The following is a 27,263-nucleotide window of genomic DNA, read 5'->3' on the forward strand; positions in this document are numbered from 1 at the left end:
TTCAGTTGGTCTTTATCCCAGTCACTGGTCATTTATCAATATATTCATTCCTCCGGTGGTCAATACATTTATTGTTATTTTCTCCTTAATCAATCTACTTAGAAATCTGCTCTACAGCCATGTTAATGAATAGCCAACAGAGATAGATACATTAATTGAATGGCTGGATACATTAGAAGCTTTATTGAGTACTGAACTGTTGCCTCTACAAATAGAAATATGGAGTTGTTATTAGGTTCAGTGACTGATGCAACATGAGAAGAGCTTTGGCACAAACCTGTCGGTTCCACTGCCCTGGTTATGAATGAAGGGAGACAGAAACAGTCCTCGCATGAGTAGAGACAAAAATCAGATCCTGTAGTTGTTACGAAATGCAGTTTTTATTTATTTGTTTATTTTTTATTATTTATCCAGTAGGAAAATAATTTTAAATTCAATCCAAATACATCCTCAGGGAAAGTACATGTAACCCCTCCAAATGGTTGTAATGCTTCTCCTTGTCACTTAATGACAGCTGTGAGCTCGACGTCTGCATCCTTGTGAATGTGTCTATGTGCTTAACTCTGTGTGCACGTGTGTGTGTGTGTACATATATGCATATAGAGGGGAGAATGGCAGTGATGTGACTGATGAGACATGAAAGAGAGCAGAGGAAGATTTCCAGTCAATCAGCCCTGTGAATAACCATCTAGGCTGTGGATTAAAGGCAGAAAGCTGTCTGAACAAACAAAGGCTCACACATCCATTACCTTACATGCAGTGTTGTTTTGCTCTCTGGAGCAACACTGACAACAAAATTAAAGTGTGTTAACAAAAATAGATGGTTTTGTTTTCTTGAATTCAGGAGATGAAACATGGCAACATCTAACAACTTGCATGGTCGTGGAAATAAATACAGAGTGAGGTAAAAAAGATCTCTGCACAAGAGCAACCTAGGATTACTGTGAGGTGTATAAAGTGGAAGGAGACATAACTGTTGTTTTGTTGTTTGTTTGTTTTTTGCATAGTTGGGTTTATCCAGATAGGAGAGGGGTACATTTCTGGTTTAATTTGCCTCTGAGATCTCATCAGTGTGGTTGGAGGTATTGAAGCCAGAAATAAACTGGTTGCTGGTTTAACTCCTTGTTCTGACGGTATTACAGCTACATAAGTGCTGACTGTTCTTGCTCTGGTATCCATTTCACACATCACCGCTGTGAAAATATGAAATTAAAATTGTATTGATCTTGTTTTAAAGTTGTATTTTAAATGTTGTCTTAGCAAAGCATAGACATCACAGGTTTTATTTGTGTACAAAGGCGCAAGTTAACGTAATGTGCATAATTACTTACTTTTCTTAGCTTTACATTGTGTTTTAAGCCCTAAATATAAGTGTGCTGTGTAACACTGGAAGTCCTCCTATTATGTGGCAGAACAGGTGATAGATTGTAATTTGGCAGTGTCTTCCAAAATTGATCTTACAATGCTATGGTAAAGTGTTATTAGGGTAATGCACTAAACCAAGAAAGAAAAGGGAAAGATTGTTTGGATTTAATTAAAAACAACATATGTTTAATGTCATGGAACAAACATGGCTTGTTACTCACAAGTATTTCTTTTTTTAGGATAGACAATCTCCAGGAAACATTATGTCAAAATACAAATGTACACCTAGTATCTTCTGGTGCCTTGTCAGTAATGTTTTCTTCTTTTTCTGCTCCTTTCTGCAGGTCCAAGGGTTGGAGAAGCAAGTGGACTTCTCAGACCTGGCCCCAGTGGGTTCAGTGATGAAGACTCTTCCATATGGCATGGGTGCAGGCACAACCGGAGGAATGACAGGCGGAGTCGTTAAGCCTCCGTATCAAACTCGCATCTTCTCCACTTCTATCGATCAGACACCCATGAAATCTAAGCCACCCACCTACAATTTCTTTAACCCGTACGACTCAGCCCGGAACCAGTCCCTGCTCCTGGACCAAACGGGCTACCGTTCTAAGCGCAAGCCCTCGCTAAAGACAGCCATGAAGACCAAGAAGATCTTCGGCTGGGGAGACTTCTACTTCAATGTCAAGACAATGAAGTTCAGCTTGCTGGTAACAGGGAAGATCGTGGATCACATCAACGGGACGTTCACAGTTTATTTCCGCCACAACTCATCCAGCCTGGGGAACGTGTCAGTCAGTATTGTACCACCAACAAAAGTAGTGGAGTTTGAGGTTCTCCAGCAGCAGCCGCTGCACCCCCACACCCAGCAGGACGTCCAGATCCATGACACCCAGCAATCTACCATTGACCCCAAAGAGGCAAAGACCTTTAACTGTCGAGTGGAGTATGAGAAAACCAACAGATCCAAGAAGCCCAAACCCTGCCTGTACGATCCGTCTCAGACCTGCTTCACAGAGCACACCCAGTCCCACGCTGCCTGGCTCTGTGCCAAACCCTTCAAGGTGATCTGCATCTTCATCTCCTTCTTTAGCATCGATTACAAGCTGGTTCAAAAAGTGTGCCCGGACTATAACTTCCAAAGTGAGCACCCTTACTTTGGATAGGCAAATGAGACTGAACTTAGAAGAGAATGAAGAGACTATGTTAATAATGATGATAATATCGATAATGATGAAAATGGTAGTCATATTGATTATGATGAAGATGCAGGGGACAGTTTTTTGCCTCTAAACTGCTGTGAATTGTGGAATTTCATCAATTATAATCAGATTTATGGATGAGTAAGATATGACAGATTTCTCTGGCTTATTTTCCAACTTTGTTAACTTCTGTTATTATTATTTTTATTATTTTTTTCCTGTAAATAATATACTCGACCTCAGCACACTCATTGTTTTTAGATATTTGTTTCTCAGTGGTATTACGTTTTTTTTTTTTCCAGTTGGAGAATCAGTTGAAAACAGCTGGAATCAGTATTATGGCCTCCACGTAGAAGGTGAGCCTCTGAGGCAGCTGTGCTGTGCCACCATGTACGGCAGACATAATGTTATGGTAGACTGACTGTTAATCATTCTCTCAGCTCTACATTTTCAAATCCTGGATATAAGAGAGTTACATGTATGAGAAATGCTATGCTGGATTCAATATACTGTATGAAAGAAAAACACATTAAAATCTCTTAAACAGTCTGTCTTTTACTGGGTGAATGTGTTCCTTCAGAGCAAGAGGCACAATTACAGGGCACAGACTTTGTAGCATATTCATGTTATCTAACTCAGCAAGAACACTATTATGAATTAAGTTACATTTCACTCTGATTAGGAATTTATGCCCGAGCATTCTGTGAAGATATGTAATTTTAATTTTCTAAAATATATTGAAGGGAAGTTAGTTATGGATTGAATTTCAACGTGAAAATGAACCGTGAACCTTAAAATATCATGTTTGACTCCTGTTGAGGGAGTTGGTGTGTACAGTAATAGAATCCATGGGAAGTATCTGATATAACTTTTAATTACATATACCCTCCAACAAAAGAAAAAAGATTGTGTATTGGACGTAATATCACTAGCAGATTTGTGTTTGTTTGATCAAACAAAGGAAGTATTGTACACCTGAGTAAACATTTTTCACTTGCACCTAAACCTCCAGGTGGCTTCTTCTCATTTTATTGACTGCTGTATTACTGCTGCCACTGTTATAATCTCAGCTACCTAATAAGATTTTTTTGTTGTTGCTGTCTTTATGATAAAAATATGAGCTTATGAGAAAGTGAAGCAGGATACTGTCTGACTGACTAAAAATATTCTTGCATCCATATTAGAGGTTAAAGTTGAAAGGAAGATTCAACTCCTTCTTCTTGATTAAATTAAACAAACACACCTCAAACACTCATCCTTTCAGTCTCTCTCAGGCTGTCTCTCTGTCTTCCTTGTTCACAGACTTCCTTTTATTTTCTCTCAGTGCAGTCTTTGACTTCTTGCTCTCCACAGCTTTTATCTGACAATAATGGTGTATGAAATTTCATTAGAAAACACATAGTTATTGCTAATTGTCATCTCACGCTGTCTCAATACCACAAAATGCTCTTGATTAATGTCACTGAGATGGAAGTCTGTGTATCTTAAACAAGTTGCTCTGGACAGTCTTGACAGAGACAGTGATGGAGTCGCTGCAATCCAAATTCTCTGACATCACCACACGAGCAGTTGCAGATGTGTGAGTATTCATGCCTGTGAGATTCTGATCTTATGGATGTCTATGGATCCAGAATTCATAAAAAGCATCTAATGAACTATCAAAAAAGGAGCTTTTCAGTCATCCAGATAGAGATGACCTCAAACTCCCCTGCCCACCCAACACATATACATCTATCTATAGATTATCTAGTTTAATAAGAGCACATTTAAGAGGTACTAGGCCTAAATCCCAAATCAGATGTATATTGGCATCCAATCTCATCTGTAAATTCAGCAGTGTTGCAAATTTAGATCGAGTACTTATTTGGCATCTTTCTGATGTGCAGTCACAACACTCAATAGTTAGAGAAACGATAAAAATTAGGTTACCAAAAGTATTCTTAGTTTTACACCTTTCATTGTTTTTATGTCCATCTAATTTCTTAACCTCTTTTTAACTTGTGGACACTCCATTTTCCTGGTCAGCCTCATAGGTCACCACTTACTGTACTATGGAACAAGAGGATACTGTGCCTTTGTCATCATTCCCTGGGCAGACAACAAAATGCTATTTTAAGTAGTCTAACAGAATCAAGCAAAGTCACACTTACAGTACAAACTATTCATATTTTTTGACACACTGGCTTGTCTTCTGATGATATGGGAGGTGTGTATAGCAGTAAGAAAAAACATTTAAACTGCACGAGGAAGCACCTGCAGCTGAGATTCAAGTCATAAATCTTGTGTCTCATTGTGCTGCAAAAGTGTCTAATTCAGTGAAAGAATGACTAATAAACAAAGAGCTCAATCTCCTGAAAATTTAACCACAGAGCTATTACAGGACAATTTTTATGTGTGCAAACAATTTATTGCATATTTAAATGCCAGTTTATTTAAACATACAATATATTATCGATGACATACAGTATCTTATTTATTTGCAATCCCAGCTCCTGGATGGGCCTAAAATACCATAAACCCAACTCTAAAATACACAAAGTACCGCCCAAAACACCAATCATTTACAACGATACAATAAAAGTGTCATTCATGGCAGCATGACTATTCAAAATTCAGCTATTGTAGATTTTAGTTGATGATAGTTTGAGTTCTGTGGGTGAAGAGCTCCACATGTTGATCCCTCCATAAGAAAGTGTTGTCTGGTCACAGACAGGGCTGGTAACTGTGAGAGGAACTAACAGGTCACTGAGCACCTCAGGAGCTGCTCATTTAAGAAATATGTTTAGTTTAATTACTGCACATTTGGTGAAATTATTAAAACCTTGTATATTTTAACAGCAAGCAAGATAAAATATGTGTTGCCTTTGTATGAGATGTGTTTTGAGAGGTGTGGTCTGCAACTGTCACAGATAAAAAAAAGATAAACACCCACTTTAAACTTGCAAAATGTAGAAGCAAGTGTTGTGTGATTGTAGATGTATAGGCCACAAAATGAAAGTCAGTGACATCTGCTTTCTGCAGATCAGTGAAATGAAAAGACGAATGAAATCATGTTTATTATCGAGAGTTTATTGCACACGTCCATTCCACATACACTGAACTCCTGAGTATGTCGCAAAACACAGCAGATTAAACATTTCTTACCTTTACAATGCTCCTCGAGTGATTTTCAGAAATAATGACCTTGCATTGGAGTCAGAGAGACGGTAAACTAAAAAGATCAATACATGATTATGTTTTCTAAATCTGTAAAGCTGTTTGACAATATCACCCAAACTCTGGAGGTATTTCTCAAATTCCCATAGACTCTTTGTACTGCTGTTTCCAGTAGTCAACAGAGGATTATTTAGATAGCATTCCTCAACAACAATTAAAAAGAGCCTGAATGTTTTTTGGAAATTGTTTAACAGAAACATTTTTCATACTGATCTGATTCTGGTTGGTCAGGCATTTATTTTACAACGCATAAGTAGTTTACAAGGCTGCAGAAGTCCTCAAAAGTAATTTTTGCTAATACATCCTAGTTTTTCTCGACGCATCTCAATCACCATGAACTGAAGCTGAGTAAATCACGTGACCTGTTAGGCACTCTTGATCCCTACTACGATTCCCATCAGCCCTTTCGACAGGAAGTGTAACCAGCCGTTGCCAACAACTTCAGAGTCTGTCAGCCGTGTGGCTCCTGGTCGTGTAGCGTTGTGTTCTTTCTCTGCCCTGACAACTGGAAACATGCTGTCTTTCGCTGTCAGACAACTGACAAGGGTAAGTGTATCGTAAGTAAATTTTTTTGTGTCATAATTCTTTTAAGGATACATCCAATAGTGGTGATTTAACTAGCTACGGTTCAAGGGCTAGCTAGCTTAGCGTCATGGTCGTTAGTACTAGTGAGAGTTGTAGAGAGTTAAGTTGCACACCTGTGTTGAGCAACGTGTGTAATTCACCAAAATGGAAGAATATTTGCAGCAGTTCACCTCTAACTATCTTTTATCTCATGCTCTCATTGCGCATGTAACTAAAGTGTTGCCAGTTAGCTAGCTAGCAGGCTAGCTGTCAGTGCATGTTAACGTTACTGAGGTGCAGATGTGTCCAAGTAATGATGCAACAGCGACGGCTGAGTTTCATCATGAGGGAAAACACGAATGATCCTGGGTCCCTGTATCACAAAAACATTAGCTACCAGACTTGGATGATTAGATTTGTTGTAATGTGATGCAAAAAGGTCGCAGCGCTTATATAGATTTGGTAAAAATTTAAAAAGGCTCAGTCTTAATAAGTCTATAACTCAAATGTAAGAGAACAGATTTTGACATATTATCTGGAAATTAGTGCTGCTGTAAACTGGAAGCTGCAAGAGCACAAAGCAAATATTAACCTCCTACTGGAGGCTAATATGTTATAAGACAATTGTGCAACAGATAAGAGTCATTATGATAGTTATATATGACGAGTAAGCTCAAAGATACTCTGACCCTACACATAGTTTATTACTGTAGGTACACTTAATTAAAACTCATTTTATAGCATCATATTTCTACTACCACAATACTTGTTGTTTAAAAGGGGTGGGGGAATTAATTTCAGTATCTCACACACCATTTCAGCAGGACAAGAAACTGCTACTGCTAACTGCAAAATGACTAAATGCTACCACTGCATGAATAGATGCTTCCAGAAAACATGTCCTCTGTAATTAACCAGCAGGAACTGCTAGTTGCATTACCAGTTTTTTTTTCTCCAGCTTTTGGAGAAAAGCTTTTAAATTCCATTATTTTTGATTATTGCAACCTTCAGGGATTTATTGTCATATTTATCATTATCTGCTTATCATTTTTTTTACTATTTAGAGCAAAACTCTCACTTCATTTTTTCATCAGGTATTATACTCAATACACAAACCACAAAACGTGATATGCAGAATACGTTAGATTTTTTTTCTCCTTTTTTTCCACCCTTATTCAAAAATCCCAAATTTTTGGCCCGTCCCAACATATATGAGTAAAATCTCTGACCATCCCACAGTCTCTCCACAGACTGAAAATAATCAGTCAACAACAATCAAATTTGTTCCATATTTGACTGTGTGTCAGTGTTTGTCCTGTTGTAAAAGTTTCCTCCCACTCCTAATAGATTAATTTTGAGTCACTGAATAGTTGGTCTTAGTTTAAAGTTAAAAAAAAAAGTATTAATTGTACACTTTTAACTTAAGAAGCTATTCCATTGGTTGAGCCCTCAGGGTGATGGAGGTGGTAGGGAAGCAAAATGTTGGTGGAGGGCTGTTAATAGCTTGAGTATTAACTTCATGAAGTGACCTATTTTAGAGAGTATGTATTTCATGTAGTTTCTCAAACAACTGGGCTATGTCAAGCTGGTGCCAAAATCCTGTGGCATGTATTCAGACCTAGTTTTATAAATCACTGTCAGTGTGTTGAAATATTCCTTTTAAGTTTAAGTGGTCCACATGCTTGCAAGCTTTTCTTGTTGTTGAAAATTGGTAGGGTGTGTATCTTCATTACATTTCTGATTGACTCACAAGATGGTCATCTCTTTGGTTAAGGCATTTGGCATCCACACAGTTGTGTGTGAAAGATTTAAGTCCCTGTGCAGTTATTTGTTGTTGCCGTTGGCCTCAGGTTTAGTATTAGGATTGGTCTGTAAAGACATCTAATCATGTAGAAAACACAATATTTGTAACTTTGATGTTACAACCTTATTTCTGTTCTTTCGAATATTAGTGTCTTTTGAAAAAAGAGTGGACAGTTGCTGCAGGTAACTTAGTCAATTTAGGAATTTAAAATAACCTCTAATCCTATTATGAAATAATTTCTCAAAGTACAAGAGGCCACTAGTAAGATTTTCTCCTTTATTGAGAAAATGTTATGTATTTTTCTAAAGGCTATTTTTGCTCTTTTAGTCTTAATACTATACTGGTATATTTTCATGAGAAATAATCTTCAAACCATTGGTGTCATGTAGAAAACTAATAATCATAAGTGTTAGGGCCTGCTGTCTTTAAATAGGTTATAGTTTTACTACCAGATTTCTCCTTTTCTTTTGAGTTTCTACATGCACAATAGTAACAACATGCCATAAGCTGTTTGGTAGACTTCTGCTACAGATAATAATAATTCACTGGAAGGTTTCAAAGCCCAGACCTGGCACAACTAGACAAGTAGGAAAGTCAACATGCCAGTGATTTAATTATGAGTCTGAAAATAATTTACAGTCTAAAAAATAAAAAAATTATCTTCCTGTTTTTATTAATCTAATTGACAATGTACCTACTATGGTTATGTAGTAAAGCCACAATTCAGCATAACCAGCATATTAAATTAGAATCTAAAAATAAATGCTCCTTTTTCCCTGTGCTATATACTAAAAGATTAGAGATTGTATGGCAGGTCTTGCTTATTGTTTTGCAAACAGACCTGCTGCCCTTCGGAGTTTGCCGCATAACTCCTACATACTTTTATTAGTAGTTCTGAGCAAAGGATTTGAAGTGATACAATAACAAAGACAACTTGACCTCTTTGTGTGAATTATTTGAGATTTTATCATGTTTTTAAGTTTGTTTTTGTTTTGTTTTTTTAAGCTAGCTGAACCAAACGTTAGGATGACAACCTGTTCACGGCCTGTCTGGTTTTATCATCTCCCACACCAAAAACCCACACCACAAAAATTAAAATTTGATGCTTTTAAAAACGCCAGCTTTGACAAACGGATCCAGCACCCTCCCAGCAGAGTCACTCTTCGGGAGCAGAATAGAAACACTTTTTTTTTTTTTTTTTCAGCTCTGTTTCACTTTAATTTTTCTTTCCTTAACAGTGATATTAATACGTTGCTTAGAGCTACTTTGATAACATTAAAGATGGCACCTAAACATTTGACTATCTTCAAATGTTCAGGTGCTCCTCATGTCAAGACCAGCCTAGACACACACACACAGATCAAACAAACATCTGTCAGTGTCTTGGGATACCTCACTCTTTGCAGGTACCTTTTGCATGTTCTAAGTATTTTTGCTTTTGTTTCCTTACATCTTTATGAACTCTAAACACAAAAACTTCACATGCATCCTGTGTATCCAAATGAAATGTACATATGTATAGGTCAGATATTCAAGGATAACTGTATTGAACAGATCATATTAGAAGAAAAATACCACACGCTAGTTCTAACTCTACAAATGTAAAGCTGTGGTGCTCTTGTTCCTGCAATTGTAAACTCAATATTTAACAATTTCAATGTGTCTTTTTCACTAGTTTGTACATGAAAAATGATGAATCAAGAAAACAATTTGTGTAATAATCATAATCACTTAACTTAAAACATGTTTTAACTGCATTTAGGTGGCTCAATTTTTAAGGGGGCCTATCAAGATTTTAATATGCAGGAAAGCTGAGAGAAGTACAATATTTTCACTTTAGATTTAACAGACAATTGGACTTACTTAGCTGCTTCACTGTCCTCTCTTATATAGTATAAAAAGTGTAGTGGAAAGATTATAGCATAAAAGTATTGTTCCACTGCCTCCTGAAGATTGGAAGATTGGCTTTGTTGTCGACATCACCCGACAATCCTTTGACCCAAGGAGAGTGCAGTCTCCATGGACTCTGCCTCCATCCCTCTACGCCTCTTCACCCCGTCTAGATTTCTCAGTCGAGTGTCATCCAGACTGAATCACGGGGGCAATTTGTTACGGACAGCCCTGCTATTAGTCAGTGACAGGGAAAGAGGCAACTGAGTGTAAGACTGACGGATGCTGTTGCCCTGTTGACACTTCTTCTCTCTCACCTTACATATCTTTTTTTTTTTCCTCAGTTTTTTCTCTCTAGTTCTTTCTGTTTTTCTTCTGTTACCAGGCTGATTGTTGTTTAGTATAGCCACTGATGGACAGCAGTCATCTGTAAAATTGACTCGCCTTGGGAGCTGCTTCAGGAAATAGGAGAAAATAATACAAAACTAGGATTAATGAAATGATTTTCTTTCTTCCCTTTTCTTCTTCTCTGCCATTGTTCTTTGAGTACAGATGTTTGATGGGAAAGGCAAACTGCCAACAATTACCTTATCATTGTCACACAGATGCAGTGCATCTGTGACTCTGCCATTATTTTGTGCTCGACGCCCAGGTTGATGTGGCCTATCCTGCCTCTTCTCACAGCATAGTTTTCATCAAGTTCACCTTCAAACGACAACGTAATCTGTCGCCTAAAAATAGTCACACTGTGACATATTTGGTGCTTGTATCTTGGCTCTTATTTTTCTTGGATCAGTTTATCTTTATTAATTATTCTCTCATAATGATCAGGGCTGGGAAATTAGGCAGGAAAGCAGAGCGTTAGACCACAGGGACTGACCTGTGTGTTGTTTGTTTAAGCACAGAGCTGTCCCAGTGCCATGGAAAAGATATCAGTGACAAGATGAACTAATAAAAATGTCACACGAGTGATACTTAGCTGAGCGTGCTTAACAGCCTAGGGTTACATGACGGAAACAGGAAGATAGGGAAAGGGAAAGCAAGGATAAAGGTGAAGGCGATGAGGAGGTAAAGGAAGGCTTGTCTGTTTTGCAGTCGTCAGTTGCGCTATAACCATGGAAGTGCTGGCTTGTGTTGGACTGTTCAGCTGCTGTTTTCCCTGGTGTGTCCCACCAGAAATGCAGACAGCAAAGGACAGTTCCCGTCAAGATTTAATGACCCATGTGATTTCTCAGTGAGAAATGTGCCCTAAGAGGCAGCCCAACCTGTCTCCCCAGGCCCTCATCTCTTCCAGAAGCCTGAGGAGAGGCCTTCTCCCCTTTCCCAACATCACCACTGCCACCAGTGACAGAAAGCCAGAGTAGTGACTGCTAGAAATCTGCCATTAATGTGCCAGTTGCCTCCTGTGGTGTGTCACCACTGGCCCCTCTGCAGACTAAGAGGCGGAGCGGAGAGGATGGGCAAACAGTGATGAAGTAGATAAACTATCTTCAAGCTGCTTCTGAGGATAAAAGGTTTATCCTAACAGTTTTTTTTACAAGGCATATGACATTTTAAGACTGGGGTTAGTCATTTTGAATGGCAAAGAGGATTTCAAATTTAGTGTAGCGTTTATTATTTCTGCCCAACATTAACATTTCTTAGTTTTTTGTGTTATAACTGCTGTTTGTTTTCTTGTTACATTTATGGTTCAGCCACTCCAAAAGATTATGTACCCAAAAATGTTTTTTTTTTTTACTTATGGGTGCCCTGAGCATTATGTTAATTGCTTTTTAATGGTGCTATTAAAGGGAGGTTGTCCCTCACACCCCAGCACACCTGTACAGATGATAACTATAGGTTGGCAGTGGTGGGATTTATCTCAGCACAGAATCATAATCATATTGCTGATTAAATGATGGGAGAGAACCAGTTTATTCTGACTGCAATCAACCTGTCAAGGATTATTTTTTTGTTCTCCCACACATCACTCTCCATGCTGATTGGGGTTTATACAGGAGACTTGTGCACTGAAGGTCATACATACAGCTTTAATACATGAAAATCTTTTGGTGCATTCAAAAGTTTATTATTATCTACGCAAATCATCAACTGTATGAAGTACTAAGCTAGAAATCTTGTGTTTAAATAATCTATCACAGGCATCCTGCATCAAAGAACTAGAATGGTGTTCTGTATATGATTCATGTTTTACTTGGGCAACAAAAGAGACAAAGCCAGTGGAAACTGTATGAACTCTGCACACTCGCATGATCAGGCATTGCAGTAGTAGCAACAGCAGGATTCGCCAGCCCCAGCCCAGATTAGATAAGCAGGAAGTGCTGAATCTGTTCTCTGTATGCCTCTTTCGGTATACTGAGGCTGTAAAAGTCAGTCCCTCAGTTTGGAGAAGTGCTGATACAGGCATAATTGAACAACCATGCTGATTATTGATATCATGCAAACACGCCAACTTCTAATTATACCAGGCTACCAGAGAGGAAGAAATCTGAAATGTCTCCATACTTTTATCTTATTCTATTATATTATTTCAAATATTTTTTACTGTTTTCTCCCAGTCCCCAAACAGTCCCACATACTTATTCTGACAATCCATCCCCCACCTCATTGAACCTTCAATCCTTCAATTTTTCTGCCCACAGCCACTGTGCCATCGTGCCCCAGTTTGCCTCAGCATACGTGGGCAGCAGTCTCACGCTGCCACTCGTACAGTGGATGAAAATCGCCCATGGACGGGCCAGGAGAGCCTGGCTCAGGACGACCCAGAGATGTGGGATCTTCTGCGGAAGGAGAAGGACAGACAGTGCCGTGGGTTAGAGCTCATTGCATCTGAGGTAAATCTAGTTTGTACAGTTTGTAACTTATTGTACAGGACTGTTTAAAGGTTTGGGGTGGTGGTAGGTGTGTGTGTGTGTGTGTGTGTGTGTGTGTGTGTGTGTGTGTGTGTGTGTGTGTGTGTGTGTGTGTGTGTGTGTGTGTGAGTGAGAGAACATTAGGATTGCTAGCCTCCTGGATATCCATTCTTGGTGCATTTTTTCCATTAACGGAAAAGCCTTTATCGGTTGTTTAGCAGGAAACACAGAGAAAAACAATACACATCAAGTACAACAAATGATCATGGTGGGTTGGAGTTAAAATTCATGGTGCAAATGTAAATTCAGTCATTGCTTAAATTTATTTCTTAGTCATCTTACTGTTGCATGTGTTAATATTTCAGTACAGTACATTTGCTTTTAAAGTTTTCAGTGACCTGCTAGCACAGTAAAACTGTGACCTTCTGACTCAAACATTCAAATCATAAAACAGATATTATGAATTCTTACAAGTCTTGTATTAAAAAAAAAAAAGTGCAGTTTTATATCAACCTCAATGTTTATTCATTATTCACCCGCATGAGAACTGTGCAGAGTATGCTGTAAGCCATTCAAACATGGCTTCTTCAATAGCGTACACTCTTTAAGCAAGAAGAGCTCAGTTGTTACAGAAATATAAGGGTGGATTATGTGGATAGGAAACATTTACTATTCAGAAGAGCAGACAAGGTTTTATCTTGCTTTGTTCTTTCTCTCTCTTGTTTCTTCTTCGCCACAGCAGTTGTTCAGTGGTGTATATCAGCCTCCTCTCAACACAAAGCCTGACCGCTCTAGTGTGAGATAAAGCTGATATCTTCATTTTGACTCCTCCCCACCTCACTCTACGAAGCACATCACATTACAGCTCAGAAAGGCATTCCTTGACTAAAAAGCCATGCATTTTTCCACTTGTCCACACACACACACACACACACACACACACACACACACACACACACACACACTTAAAGACACTGGGTAGCAGATGCATTTCTTTTTCTAATATATGCACAACTGTCAGCATGACAGACGGACTTGGCAGAAAGCTGTTACTAGATCTGTTATCTCCCTTGATCTCCTGTTGGCTCCCAGGTGAAGCATTAACATAACCACACACTTAACACATACAGTATACTACCACCACAACATAGGAGAGAGTGGGCACTATATGTGTTTGTGTGTTTTATGTCAGACCTTATTGCTGTGTAAAAGGCCTGTTGTACAAGGCCTGGCCATGTGATGATACAGTGTTGTACCAGGAGACCATATTCCAAAATGCCTTAAATGGACTCATAACAGCAAGTAGGGATGTCCCAGACACATATTCTTTGATGGTCTCATATGGTCAGTTATGTATTTATAATATGAAATGCTGCTTAAGCTGAATTTGGAAAACAGAAAGTGGAAATGGTCTATAGAAACTAGGTTTATAAGACATTGATGCTGTTTTCTCTCTGTCATTTTAAAAACCAGGTACATTTGAGATTAAAAAGTTTTATATTTAAAAAAAAAAATAATCCATATATATTCAATATCAGAATCAGAATAATTAGAATATATCAAAATATTAATACAAACTGGAATTAGCACACCGTGGTTACATGCCCCCACCAACCAGTAAAGTTAGAGTTTACATGAGTCCTGAGGTATTGTGTTAAAAATAATGACATTTGACCATTAAAATCTGATCAGTTGATCCTTGGGTCCAAGTGGATGCATTTGCCTACTTAGAAATACTTCCCTAAAGACGTTTGTGAGATATCACGTTCAAGAAAATGCAATAGACGCACAGTACAGGTGGAATCAGTGGTTGAATCATTACTGATCCAGCTCTAACAATGCATAGTATTAGGGAGAACAGTACAACTCCAGTAATGTCAATCCAATGAATAGGTCTAATAAAATTGGGCTGCTGAAAATGTGTCAGTCCTACAGTACAGCATATCAGAAATTGGTATTTGTATTTGAAACTAAAATGTCTATTTCTTCCAGCACATAGACAAGGTATAAAGGAAAAGTTTAGTGGTATTATTGTACCTTTTTGCAGCGATACAGCAAAAGCACCATATTCACTAAAATGTATTCCTCTTGGGAACTGCATTGCAAAATGATTAAAAAGACCACACCACTATATCCCAGCATGTGCAGAAAAGTTTATTACATTATCTCGTATCCTCCAGCAGTGAGGCGATAAGCATTGTGAAGTGCAGAGTGTTAGTCTATGGAAGACCAGAGGTTCAATACTGTAATGATTGCCTCTAGCCGGAGGGGGATTTCTCACTATCACTTAACAGGCTTTAATTTGCCGTCCTTGTCCCTTCTGTCCACTCGCACCATTGATCTGAGTGTGTGTTTGCTTGTGTGCGTTTTCACTACAGAATTTCTGCAGTCAAGCAGCTTTGGAAGCTCTGGGTTCCTGTCTGAACAACAAATATTCTGAAGGCTACCCAGGGAGAAGGTGAGTATATTTATTCAGCCACACCCTAGCTTATTAACTGTGTGGATATTCTCAGGGTATTTGTTATATACATGAACAAATAAACACGCACACATATACACACATTGTTTTACACAGTGTTCTATAGCTTACCCTGTAAATAACACATGCCAACAACATAGCAAATAATCCACAGCCCTTGCTTTGCCAAGGAAGATTCCTGAGGGAATACATTGTAAAAACATAGAAACATAATGATAGTGGTATGGGTTTTTTCTGTTTTCCTGTTTTCTATTATTTCCCTTGGATAATTTGCATTTATCACCAGCAAACAGAGAGCTGACATGTTTTGAAATGTTTCTCATTTGATGCCTTTGATTCCTGGAATACAAGCCTAGCATAAATCTTCCTCCCACTGAATGTGTTTTTAATTTTTATTCCCCTCCCCCACATCCTACTTATCTGCTACTTTACAGTTTAATGTAATGAAACAAAAGAATGATTTCATTGAATGAGTGTGTTGTACAGTAGCCATCTGTTGCTCCTTTGTCTGTAATTCCACTGAAAAGGTTTGATGCACATTTTCACCTGAGATGTCCCAGATCTGTCAGGTCAACATTTGTGTGACAAATCGGGCTTTGCTGAGACTGACTTAATATATAATAAATATCTATCTATCTATCTGCTTAATCTAGGAGATTATTTGCAGGAGTTAAGCACCTTTTAGTAAATGGCCTGCCGTTATTGTTGTTGTTGTTGTTTTAATCATAGAAGATCACTTTTTCATTTTATTTATTTATTTAGCCCTGAAACTATCTCACTCACTCACTCACTCACTCAGGTACTATGGCGGAGCAGAGGTGGTTGACCAAATTGAGCTGCTGTGTCAGAAACGAGCCTTGGAGGCCTTTGACCTGGACCCAGCTCTGTGGGGTGTCAACGTGCAGCCATACTCTGGGTCACCTGCTAACTTTGCGGTCTACACAGCTGTGCTCAACCCCCATGACCGCATCATGGGCCTGGACCTGCCCGATGGTGGACAGTCAGTAATCAGTGCTACTTGCTTCTCATTCTTTATTTCCACACTCTTTTTACCCTTCAACCTTCTCACTTCTCTACAATCATCTTTTACACTTTTCTCTTTCCCTCACACAAAGCATCTGAAGTTTTCATATTCTCATATTTTCTTGAACATTGAATATTACATGTTTTTTTTTTTCTTTCACTAATAAATCAAGTTGTTTGCTAAGTAATGTATTTTTGCTTGCCTCTTTTTTTTTATTCCATCACCAGTCTGACCCATGGTTACATGTCCGATGTGAAGAGGATCTCAGCAACCTCAATATTTTTTGAGTCTATGCCCTACAAGCTAAATGTAAGTAGACTCCCACTGACATTAAATATTAAGTTACAGAGGGTCTCATTGGCATGAAAGTGTGTTACAGTGTTATTAAAGATGTGAAACAGATGAAGGTTAAATATTTTTACATAGTTTATAATTACTTAAAATACAGTCAGTTGGCAGGTTATTACACCAAGCTAAAATGAATGCAGCTTGATTCAACAGCTCTGCAATAAATGTTCCCTTAATGGAAGTGATAATCTTCACTTTGCTGCAAAACTGTTTTAGAGAGGTGTTGATTCGACTGTATTGTCATACTGTATTTTGTAGTGCTGTTGAATTATTTTGCCTTCCACTGACTGGTGCAATATTATGCACAATGTAAGCATTACTATTTCAGTCAACATAATCAGAAAGTATCAAATCAAAAGACCAAATAAGCAAAGACTTTTGTATTTTCTGTTGCAGTCACTGTTTAAAATAACACAAACAAGAACTGACAATTGTTCAGTAAGTTCAGTATCTAAATAAAAGGGCAAATATTTCAGTTCTTTTCTCTAAAACAATTTAAAAACATGGTATTGATTTGAATACATTGAAAAGAAGAAAAAAGCATAATAGAAATTGTAAGACACACTTATGAAAGAAGGAGGACACAGAGCAATGTGGATTGGGATTCACTGTCAAACTCAAGGAAACATCAGACTCTCAAATGCTTGCTGGCAGATGCTCTGCTGACAGAGGGCGCTTAAACTCAAGTGTTTTCTGTGATGTATGGCCACTCTTTTCACAAAGTAAGCCTACAGTTATACCTACAGTTTGATATAACGTGAAAGTGCTGGTCTCCACCTGCATGAAGATCCGTACCACCAGAGCCACTCAGACCTGTTGAGTAAATTTCAAGTTGACATGTAGATATGATCAGTGCATCATAGTATTTTCTTCCTGGGGTCATAGTTGTGGGGTAGTGTTGTAGCAGCTGATGGATGACCATGAGAGTCTGCATGTCCAGACCTGCTGATGTATGGGCAGGCAGGACCCCTCTGTGAGAGAGATAATGGAAAATCGACAGGCTGGCCAGCAGCACTGGCTCTGTCTTCACAATGAGCAGCTTGATGGAGTGAAGGGGCATCCATAGATGTGCTCTGGAGATGGGAGATTATCAGGCCGTCTAAATAAAGCTTTCTCTCCTCCTTTTCTCTCCTTTTTTTTTTCTTGTCTACGTCTCCCTTATTCTCCATTCTTTTTATCTCTCACTTCATTTTCCTGCTTCATCCTGCTCTCTTTCTCTCTTCTACATTGGCCCTTGATTCTGATGCTTGGAGGAAGGGGAGAGTGGTAAAACGGGAGATTCAGGCACAAGATACACTTGTCATTTGACTGGTCCAGCCTTATTCCATTTCATGTGACTCTGATGTACACCCACTGAACAATGGATTGTCCAACATGTCTCTTAAATTGCTCAATTCATTGAAAAGAGCAAGAAAAGTCTCCAAACCAACCTCTGATCTGTTCAGCCTCATCACACCAGTTGAGTAGATTCCTGAAAGGTTGAATTAGGATAAGTAGGGGTGCATTACTGCAATTGCTCTATCTTCTTCCATGATATGCTATGTTGAAATGTCTCCCTTAGATAAATTCCTTCCCCTTTTAAGGTAGCCAAAGTACTTCAAATGCAGCTGCTTTAAATGAGCTTCAAATGGAAAATATCTCTCTTCCTTGCTGATGTTTGCTCTTGATCCACAAGATATCTGACATTTTTTTTAATCCTCTCATGTTGCCTTTTTCTCCTGACCCTTACTCTCCCTCTAATATTCTCATATTCCTCCTCCACTTCCTCTTTATTCTTTCCTCTCACTCTGCCTCTTCTCTCTCTCCTCGATCTGTCTCTCCCTCCGTAGACTGCAACAGGACTCATAGACTATGACCAGATGGAGACCACGGCCAAGCTTTTCCGGCCCAAGCTCATCATTGCTGGCACCAGCGCCTATGCCCGGCTCATTGACTATGCCCGCATCAAGAAGGTGCATGGAGAACTCTCTCTTTATTGAAACCCACCCAGCTTTCACCTCAGCTTTTTCTCTGTTTGTGTATGTTCCCTTCTACCTTTTCATCTCCTGTTGCCTGTTTTCTCTACTTCTCATCCTGCATTAGGAAGTTCAGACTAGCTTTTCCTCTAATTAAAAGCTCAGTCAACCTTTTCCATTGATCTGACACACACACACACACACACACACACACACACACACACACACCTGCATATATCCTTACTCATTGCTGTCCCTACATAGAGACTTCTGTTTGGACTAAATACAGAACATTTCCAAAAGCACAGCAAACTAATTTTCTGGTCTTTTACACTCACACAAGACAACACATACTAGAGGTTGTCTTTTCTCTTGCATACACAACCAAACTACCCATGAGCACTTGCACTGACTCACATGTACACCGACCAGTACAAACTTTTAACCACACACTTCACTGTTCTCTTTGACGGTGCACAAGAGCCCCCTTTATCTGTTTTGTTATAGCCACCCGCTGATTCACTTAATTCGCTCTGTGACTACTTCCCTTTGTTGCAAACCTCCACTTTAGCTAGTGCCATCAGATGGAGTGTCCCACCATTACAGGGCTGTGTTTATATTAAGCACCATAACTACTTTGCCACTAGGCCTGAAGTGGGGCCATATTTTCCCCCTGGCATATCCCTTTGCAACTGTTGACTGTTTTACAGCAGAATCAGCCGGGCTCCTCTCCAGATATTCTGTGTTGTTTTACCTAAATTAATGCAGGCTTCTCTTTTTTACATTTGAAATCTGTTTCACTATCGGCCTTCATCAGCTACTGCACATCACCCTCGTGTTTCTTTACCCCCTCCAGTAAACCTGCCACTTCCCCTAACTTTTAATCTAATAAACATGTGCTGAGCCAGTTTAGATATCAGAGAAAGGGAGATTGTCACGATAATGCATAATAATTGGAGCACTAAAAAGATTGTTTACTGCTCTGATCAATCGCCAGTGAGTCATTTGCATGTTAGCGAGCTATTTATTGTTTGTGCCTTTTTCAATAAATGCTGGCAAGAGACGGCAAAGATTTATTGAATTATGCTGTAATATTTTGGGCCTCTGATGACTGCCAAACAGTGTAATTATACCATCTCCTATTTGAAGTGCCTGCCCTTTGAGAAGATAGGTAGTGCAAACAGATGTATGGTTAGTCATCAAATATAATAGTACCAAGAGAATAGTATCTCACATTTTCATTTACAGTAAAATAAAAAGCACCACAAATACAAACTTAGACAAGTTGAAGAACATAGTTTAGTTTTTTTGTCATTTCTAATTGAACTATGTAAAGAGTTCAAGAATAATGCATATGCTATTTCAATGCTCTTCATCAGCATTTAGACAGCGACACATTTTTAATCTGTACTTCAGGACATTATGTTCAAAATGAAACACTGACAAATGCCTGTCCTGAACGTTTCTGACATATTTTATACATTTTAGCAAATGTTTTTTACAAATGTTGTCTTTCTTACCTCTTCCTCACCCTTTTTCTCTCTCAGCTGTGCACTGACATTAAGGCCTACATGCTTGCTGACATGGCTCATATCAGTGGCCTGGTGGCAGCCAAAGCCATCCCCTCTCCTTTTGAACATGCTGACCTTGTCACCACTACCACACACAAATCCCTCAGAGGAGCCAGGTGAGAAGAACAGCTAATGTGCCATCGGAGCAGACAAATTAAATTACAAAGGATGAAACCTGGTTTGGGTTTTAGGGAGAAGTAAAATGGTAAATTATTCTGTTCTGTCCAGGGCTGGCCTTATCTTCTATCGTAAGGGTATTCGCTCAGTGGACAAGAAGGGGAAGGAAGTAATGTACGACCTTGAGGACAAGATCAACTTCTCTGTCTTCCCCTCGCTGCAGGGTGGACCTCATAACCATGCCATTGCTGCTGTGGCTGTGGCACTCAGACAGGTCAGTACAACACACAAGTGCCATTTCCAAAGTAACTTAACTTAATTTATATTGGCGTAACACTTCATTACCCTCGTCTATTATTCCCCAATAAGAAGTTGATAACTGGTGAATCAAATTTTACAGTGAAACAAAATCTCACCACTGAGAGGCAGGAACTTGTTCCCTAAACTACCGGGGGCAACTGCTGCTTCTCTTTCTCATGTGTGAATTCTCCACATTCTGACGCAGGGTTTAACAGCTGAATCAATTAAAGGTGGAAAGGCGATGTCTCACACCATAAAAGTTCTTAAATTATTTTCTTTTGTTAAAACTGTACTTTTAACTCTCCATGTATCAAAGGAAAATGTTTTCTACCACGATACAAATATAGACAAATCTAATTTGTATAATAGACATGAATTTGTTTTTCTCCAATCTGTGTGTGTGTCTGTGTGTGTTTGTGTTCAGACACAGTCTCCCATGTTCAAGGAGTATATTGCCAATGTAATAAAGAATGCCAAGGCTATGGCTGCTGCTCTTCTCAGCAAAGGCTACACCCTGGTTTCAGGTAATTTAGCTTATTTTTAAACATTCCTTTTCTCTAATTTCCAGGGAGACACTGCCTCAGCAAACAACTGGGAAAAATATTGAAAACACACATCAACAAAGAGAAATGTCCTTTCTCAAAAAAGCAAATTTTACAGTGAAAAAAACAGACATACATTCAAATTCATGATGTGCAAATGGGCTAATGTTAATGTAAGTGTCTTGTCATTCAGGAAAATAAAACCAGATGAAAGTAGTCATTTTCTGGTTGTGAGCAAATTCTTGAATCTTGTGCTGCATTTAATTTGCTGGCCTCAGCTGTTTTTTGATATATAGCCTTCAATTGATACCCTAAAAAAATAGACTTGTCCTGTGCTTACACAGCGTTGTGTGCACGCTCCCTGTTTTTAATCCCTTTGTAGATACCTCTGTGAAAGGACTGGAGAAACTATGTTGTTAACTGTTAAAGTAAAAAAAAGAAACAAACTTTCTGAAATAATAATATTAACGATAGACTATAAATGTAGGCATTTACTCTTAGTCATTTACTTTCATTTGCTGGTTAATTGTGTCCAACTAGGTGAAATTAATGCTATCCATACTGCTATCCCATAATAAACTCTACTTTAAAGTGATAATGGTTAGTTTTTGTTTAGACCATTTTAGAAAGATTCCGCTGTGGGCTCATTTTGAATCATGTAGTTGTTTTTTCTTTTGTTGTTTTTTAATTGCATCACAATACACAGAGGTTTTTAATTAGGGTAGGCAAAAAAACTCAAAAGCTCTGTGAACTGCAGCCTTTGAAATTATGTATTAGACTGCATGAACTTTAGCTATGTCCACACAAACTGGCAACTGAATGCATATTTATTAATGTATTCTCAGACTAAAGTAAAGCTTATGCAGATAAATATGGACAAAATCTTATTTTGACTTCATTAACTGCATGTTTCATATCCTAAACTCTACTAAAATTGCTTCGTCTGTGTTTAACTAATGTTGAGGTAGTGTGATCAAAGGCTAAAAAATTAAGATTGTGTCTCAGAAGCCTTAGATTTTGTGTCGCTTCAAAAGTTTCAACTAGAAATTTTGAATATTTCAGGTGGAACGGACAACCATCTTGTCCTGGTGGACCTGAGGCCTAAGGGCATTGATGGGGCTCGGGCTGAAAGGGTGCTGGAGCTTGTGTCAATCACTGCCAATAAGAACACCTGCCCCGGGGACAAGAGCGCCCTGACTCCTGGTGGCCTCAGGCTAGGTAAGGAACAGCTTCACATTACACCACATTTAGCTGGACTCCGACAAGGCCCCAACTTACTTATTTAGACCATGATAGGAAACCATGTTTAAAAAAGTTTTCAGTGTCAAACATTTTCTTGATCGTCCATCTTAATATGTTGGTCAGCTATTTAGTAGATTGTATAATATTTTACTATAAGGTGAAGTAATTTGTTAGATTTACTTAGCATTTACCATACACTTGATCTGTTTTACTTAGTTTTTCAAAATGTAGTTCTGCATATGGAAATTAGTCTGCCACTAATTAAGCCACAAGCAGTGAGCACATCATGATTAATTAAGCATGTTTGGCTTTTTAATCAGCTTCCAGGAAGTTGAAGAGCTCCACATCTACACTGCCACATTTTTAGCATTGTCTTAAGGCATGATATTTTACATACAGTACAATGCTTTGCACTCTTTCAACCTCTGATTTTAACAAAACCTTTGTGACCCGTCGATTCCAACATGCAGTGGCAAGATAAAGTATGAGAACCTTTTGTTTTTTTTAGTTTTGATTTTGTGATCTGATCTTTATCTAAGTCAAGAGTATTAACAAATATGATGTGCCTAAAATAATAACACAAAAAAAGAATTCTCATCTTTCATGTCTTTATTGAGAACAACCGTGAAAATCTCACAGTGCGAGTGGAAAAGTATCTGAATAATCAGAAGAAAATTAGTTTGGAGATGTGGACTATAGGTAATTTGACTGACAAAAAACACTCAAACTTTTTGAGTTTGCTCTGCCCAAGAACAATATGCTTATATGAGCCATACCTCGCCAAAAGAAGCTTTCACAGCTAACAAAGCTGGAAAGGATCACAAAGTCAAAGACATTAACACTCCACAGCAGTATTGGCAAATTGTTTTGTGGACTTATGAAATTATATTGAACTATTTGGTGCATTACATTTGGTGTAAAAAGGGCACAGCATATCATAATGAAAACATCATCCCAACTGTAAAGTATAGTGGAGAAAACATCATGATTTGGGCCTGCTGTGCTGCATCTGGACCTGCCAGCTTGCAGTGATGGGGGGGGGGATGAATTCCCAAATGTATAAAAAAAATTTATCAGCATAATGTGAGTCTGTACATCAACTAAAACTCTGAGAGAAGTTGGGTGATGCAACAGGACAAGGACCAAGAACACACAACAAAATGGCTTCAGACAAACAAAATCCGCCTGAGTGGCCAAGCCAGAGCCTAGACCACAATCCAATAGAGATTCTATAAAACGACTTTAAGAAAGCCACACACGAGACTTCCAAGGAATATGACACAGCAAAGCGGTTCTGCCTGGAAGAATGGGCTAATTCCTCTTGAACGATGTGCAGGTCTGATCCACAGCTACTGCAAGCATATACTTTTTCCACTAGCACCATGAGGTTTTTATTGGTTGTTCTCAATAAAGACATAAAAGATCAAATGTTTTGTGTTATTATATTAGGCACAGTTCTTAATACCCTTGACTTAGATGAAGATCAGATCACATTTTATGACAAATTAATGCAGAAAACCATGAAATTCCAAATGGTTCACATAGTTTTACCTTACCACTGAATGTGTAGGTTTCACATGTCTGGACTCTTTGTAGATTTATTACTGAAATTTCAAGACCCTCCTAGGTTCTGCTTATTTTCCCAAGAACTATATGGTAACTAATTAATCAATAGTTGAACTGTAAAAACAAAAGGAAGAAGCTTTTAGTCATTACTTTCTATTTGAAGCTGCAGGATCTGTGGTCTTGTCTGTTTCAGGTGCTCCAGCACTGACCTCCAGGCAGTTCAAAGAAGCTGACTTTGTGCAAGTTGTCGAGTTCATGGATGAGGGCTTTAAGATTGCCTTGGATGTCAAGAACAAGACAGGTAGGCCTAATGTGAGAAGAGAGACTGATTAAGTTGTAGCCTTGATAAAAACATGTGCTTCACTTTTGGCCTTTTATTGAAAGAACAGATGTAAACAGTACAGTCTATGCTAAACATCGTTGCATACTTAAACATAAAGGTAAAAAAAACGTACTTGTAATTAAACAAAGAAATCTTTTTTGTTGTCTTCTACAGGAAAGCTTCAGGACTTCAAGAACTTCCTCCTTCAGGACCCAGAAACTGTAGCTCGCATTGCAGACCTGCGCCACCGCGTTGAAGCTTTTGCCAGACCCTTTCCCATGCCAGGCTTTAATGATCATTAGGCTCTAACAGCCAGGAGGCAGAATGCTAATGGGTCAATGAAGGAGCGGAAAAAATCTCTCTGTAGTGAAATGTGGTTAATGCCTGTGAATCAGGACAATTGAGTTACCTTATTTGCTGTCAGATCTGGGAAACCACATTTTTTTAGACTTCTTTGCACTCATTCATCAATCTATTCTTGTAAAAACAAAACCTCCAAGATGAGGTAAAGAAATGGTAAAATCCAGTGGTTTTGTAAAGCCGAAGAACATATTTTCTATTATGTGTAAAGATCTTACTGAGTTTTCTTCACAGCATTTTTTGTAGGAGTGTGAGAGGAAAATAATAATGTCTAATCAACAGCGATCAACAGCTCTTGGTGTCACAGACTCTGTTACTTGATTAGTGTATAATTAGTTTTTATGATAAGAAACACTGAAGACTCTTAACTAAAGTCACTAATGGGTTATTAGTTTCACATTACGATGGGTGCATGATAGCTTTTTTTTTTTTTGTTTATAGAACCAGGTAAACAAGGAACCTCCAGGAAATACAGGGGTGTTATGCCAAACAGTTTATTCTAACAAACGGTGGCCCTGTAAGTTGGTAGCAACTTGTCTCTGAAGTGGGAATATCCAAATCAAAGTGTAGAAAGTAGACCAAATTAACAACTTTTAAAATTCAACAGTCTAATAAAGCAACACTACAGTGTGGCCACATAAATGGTTTAAGAGACAAATTTTCACTCACTGTGGAAACAATAATCGCATATAATAAGCTTCAAAAAGTGGAATTTAATGTGAATGTGTATAAGATTGCATTATATTGTCCACCTCTTGTGTGGAAATACAACCAAGGATGTTATTTTGTTTTGATGCTGTTGTGATTATGGCCACTTCCACCATTTCCATCCAATCACAGACATGAAAAATAATGCTGTGAAAAACATATGAATATGAATTAATACCAGAAATATCTAAACCTCATCCTAAACTGGCTCAGATGATTTCTTAGTATGAACAAAGTTTACAAAGAGTAAATACTTTTATATGTTATTTAAAAAGAGCTAACTATGTAACTGCCATCATGTTAATTATAAGTTAAAGTTTCTAATACCAGCTAATTTGTTGTGCTAGAGGATGAAAGAAAGATGATTTGTTGTGCAGTCTGTATCATTTAAGTGCAGTTTATTTCACCACAGGATTCAATGATGTGAAGTGTGAAGAAGCTTGAACTGACTAAACATTTCAGAGTATCTTGTTGTCTGTCTGCTTCACAGATCGGCACTGTTGTCATTGTCACAGCGTCAGTGAGGAAGCAAGATTTCTGTCTGTGTAACAGTGTTACGGCACAATTGAGAAAAGGGTGTTAGAAATGGTGTGGTACTTTCTTACTTTTGTTACAGCTTCTAAAATGAGCCAAGTCATTTGAATTCTACACATCACAAATCATTCAGTGCCAATAGACTGGACTTTGCCAAAATAGAACAACAACCAATAATTATGTTACTACAGTGTTAATGAATCTGTTGATCATCATATGTTGGCATAAACTGTACAATGTATGTTTGAAATAACTTTTCTTTACTGAATATTTTTTATTAGCTGAGTCCTAATAAAATCTTATAATGCAAACATGGATTTTGTGGTGTTACGTTGTGATTTTTTGTGAATCCTCACTACAGCTTTGCCCACTCCTTAAAAGCTGTATGATTACTATACTGTATAGGTATTTTTATTTAATGCTACTAAAACAACAGTAAGTGTAACTAAAGTTGTACATATAAGAAATATCACTTTAGAACAAATTTTTTATACCTTTTGTACAAGTCTGTATGTTGGAAATGTTTTCCAATCACTGTGACGGGTGGAGAAAAATACAAATACCCAAACTATGTTTTGTTTGCAGGGTCCAGCACTTGCATAAATCCTCCTTCCATGTGTAGACTATATAATTTAGTAGAAATTATAGAGCTATAAACTATATAATTTAGTAGAAATTATAGAACTATAGACTATATAATTTAGTAGAAATTATAGAACTATAGACTATATAATTTAGTAGAAATGATAGAACTATAGACTATATAATTTAGTAGAAATTATAGGACTATAGACTATATAATTTAGTAGAAATTATAGCACTATAGACTATATAATTTAGTAGAAATGATAGCACTATAGACTATATAATTTAGTAGAAATGATAGAACTATAGACTATATAATTTAGTAGAAATGATAGAACTATAGACTATATAATTTAGTAGAAATGATAGAACTATAGACTATATAATTTAGTAGAAATTATAGAACTATAGACTATATAATTTAGTAGAAATGATAGAACTATAGACTATATAATTTAGTAGCAATTATAGAACTATAGACTATATAATTTAGTAGAAATGATAGAACTATAGACTATATAATTTAGTAGAAATGATAGAACTATAGACTATATAATTTAGTAGAAATTATAGGACTATAGACTATATAATTTAGTAGAAATGATAGAACTATAGACTATATAATTTAGTAGAAATGATAGAACTATAGACTATATAATTTAGTAGAAATGATAGAACTATAGACTATATAATTTAGTAGAAATGATAGCACTATAGACT

At 37.8% G+C, this 27,263-nt stretch overlaps 2 protein-coding genes across 3 annotated transcripts in view; both read left to right on the forward strand.

The window, feature by feature from the left end:
• Positions 1-3,113, forward strand: part of LOC113153375 (neurexophilin-2) — a 34,491-nt gene extending 31,378 nt beyond the window's left edge. The window contains exons 2-3 of one of the 2 annotated variants that reach the window (XM_026346970.2): positions 1,710-2,426; positions 2,867-3,113. In XM_026346970.2, coding sequence (XP_026202755.1) covers positions 1,710-2,426; positions 2,867-2,917 — 768 coding nt within the window. In that variant the 3' untranslated portion in view covers positions 2,918-3,113. Of the gene's footprint in view, positions 1-1,709 lie in introns of both variants that reach the window. The other variant, XM_026346969.2, reaches the window with a different exon arrangement.
• A 3,078-nt stretch (positions 3,114-6,191) lies between these two features.
• On the forward strand, positions 6,192-25,981 carry shmt2 (serine hydroxymethyltransferase 2 (mitochondrial)). The gene is made up of 12 exons (XM_026349026.1): positions 6,192-6,326; positions 12,681-12,872; positions 15,269-15,348; positions 16,169-16,369; positions 16,621-16,702; positions 18,571-18,693; positions 20,244-20,383; positions 20,496-20,658; positions 21,109-21,208; positions 22,289-22,444; positions 24,228-24,335; positions 24,531-25,981. The coding sequence occupies exons 1-12, from the start codon at positions 6,294-6,296 to the stop codon at positions 24,656-24,658; spliced, it is 1,506 nt and encodes a 501-aa protein (XP_026204811.1). The 5' UTR covers positions 6,192-6,293; the 3' UTR covers positions 24,659-25,981.
• The last annotated feature ends 1,282 nt before the right edge of the window (positions 25,982-27,263 follow it).

The sequence above is a fragment of the Anabas testudineus genome, chromosome 5 (genome assembly GCF_900324465.2).
Source record: "Anabas testudineus chromosome 5, fAnaTes1.2, whole genome shotgun sequence".
NCBI lineage: Eukaryota > Metazoa > Chordata > Actinopteri > Anabantiformes > Anabantidae > Anabas > Anabas testudineus.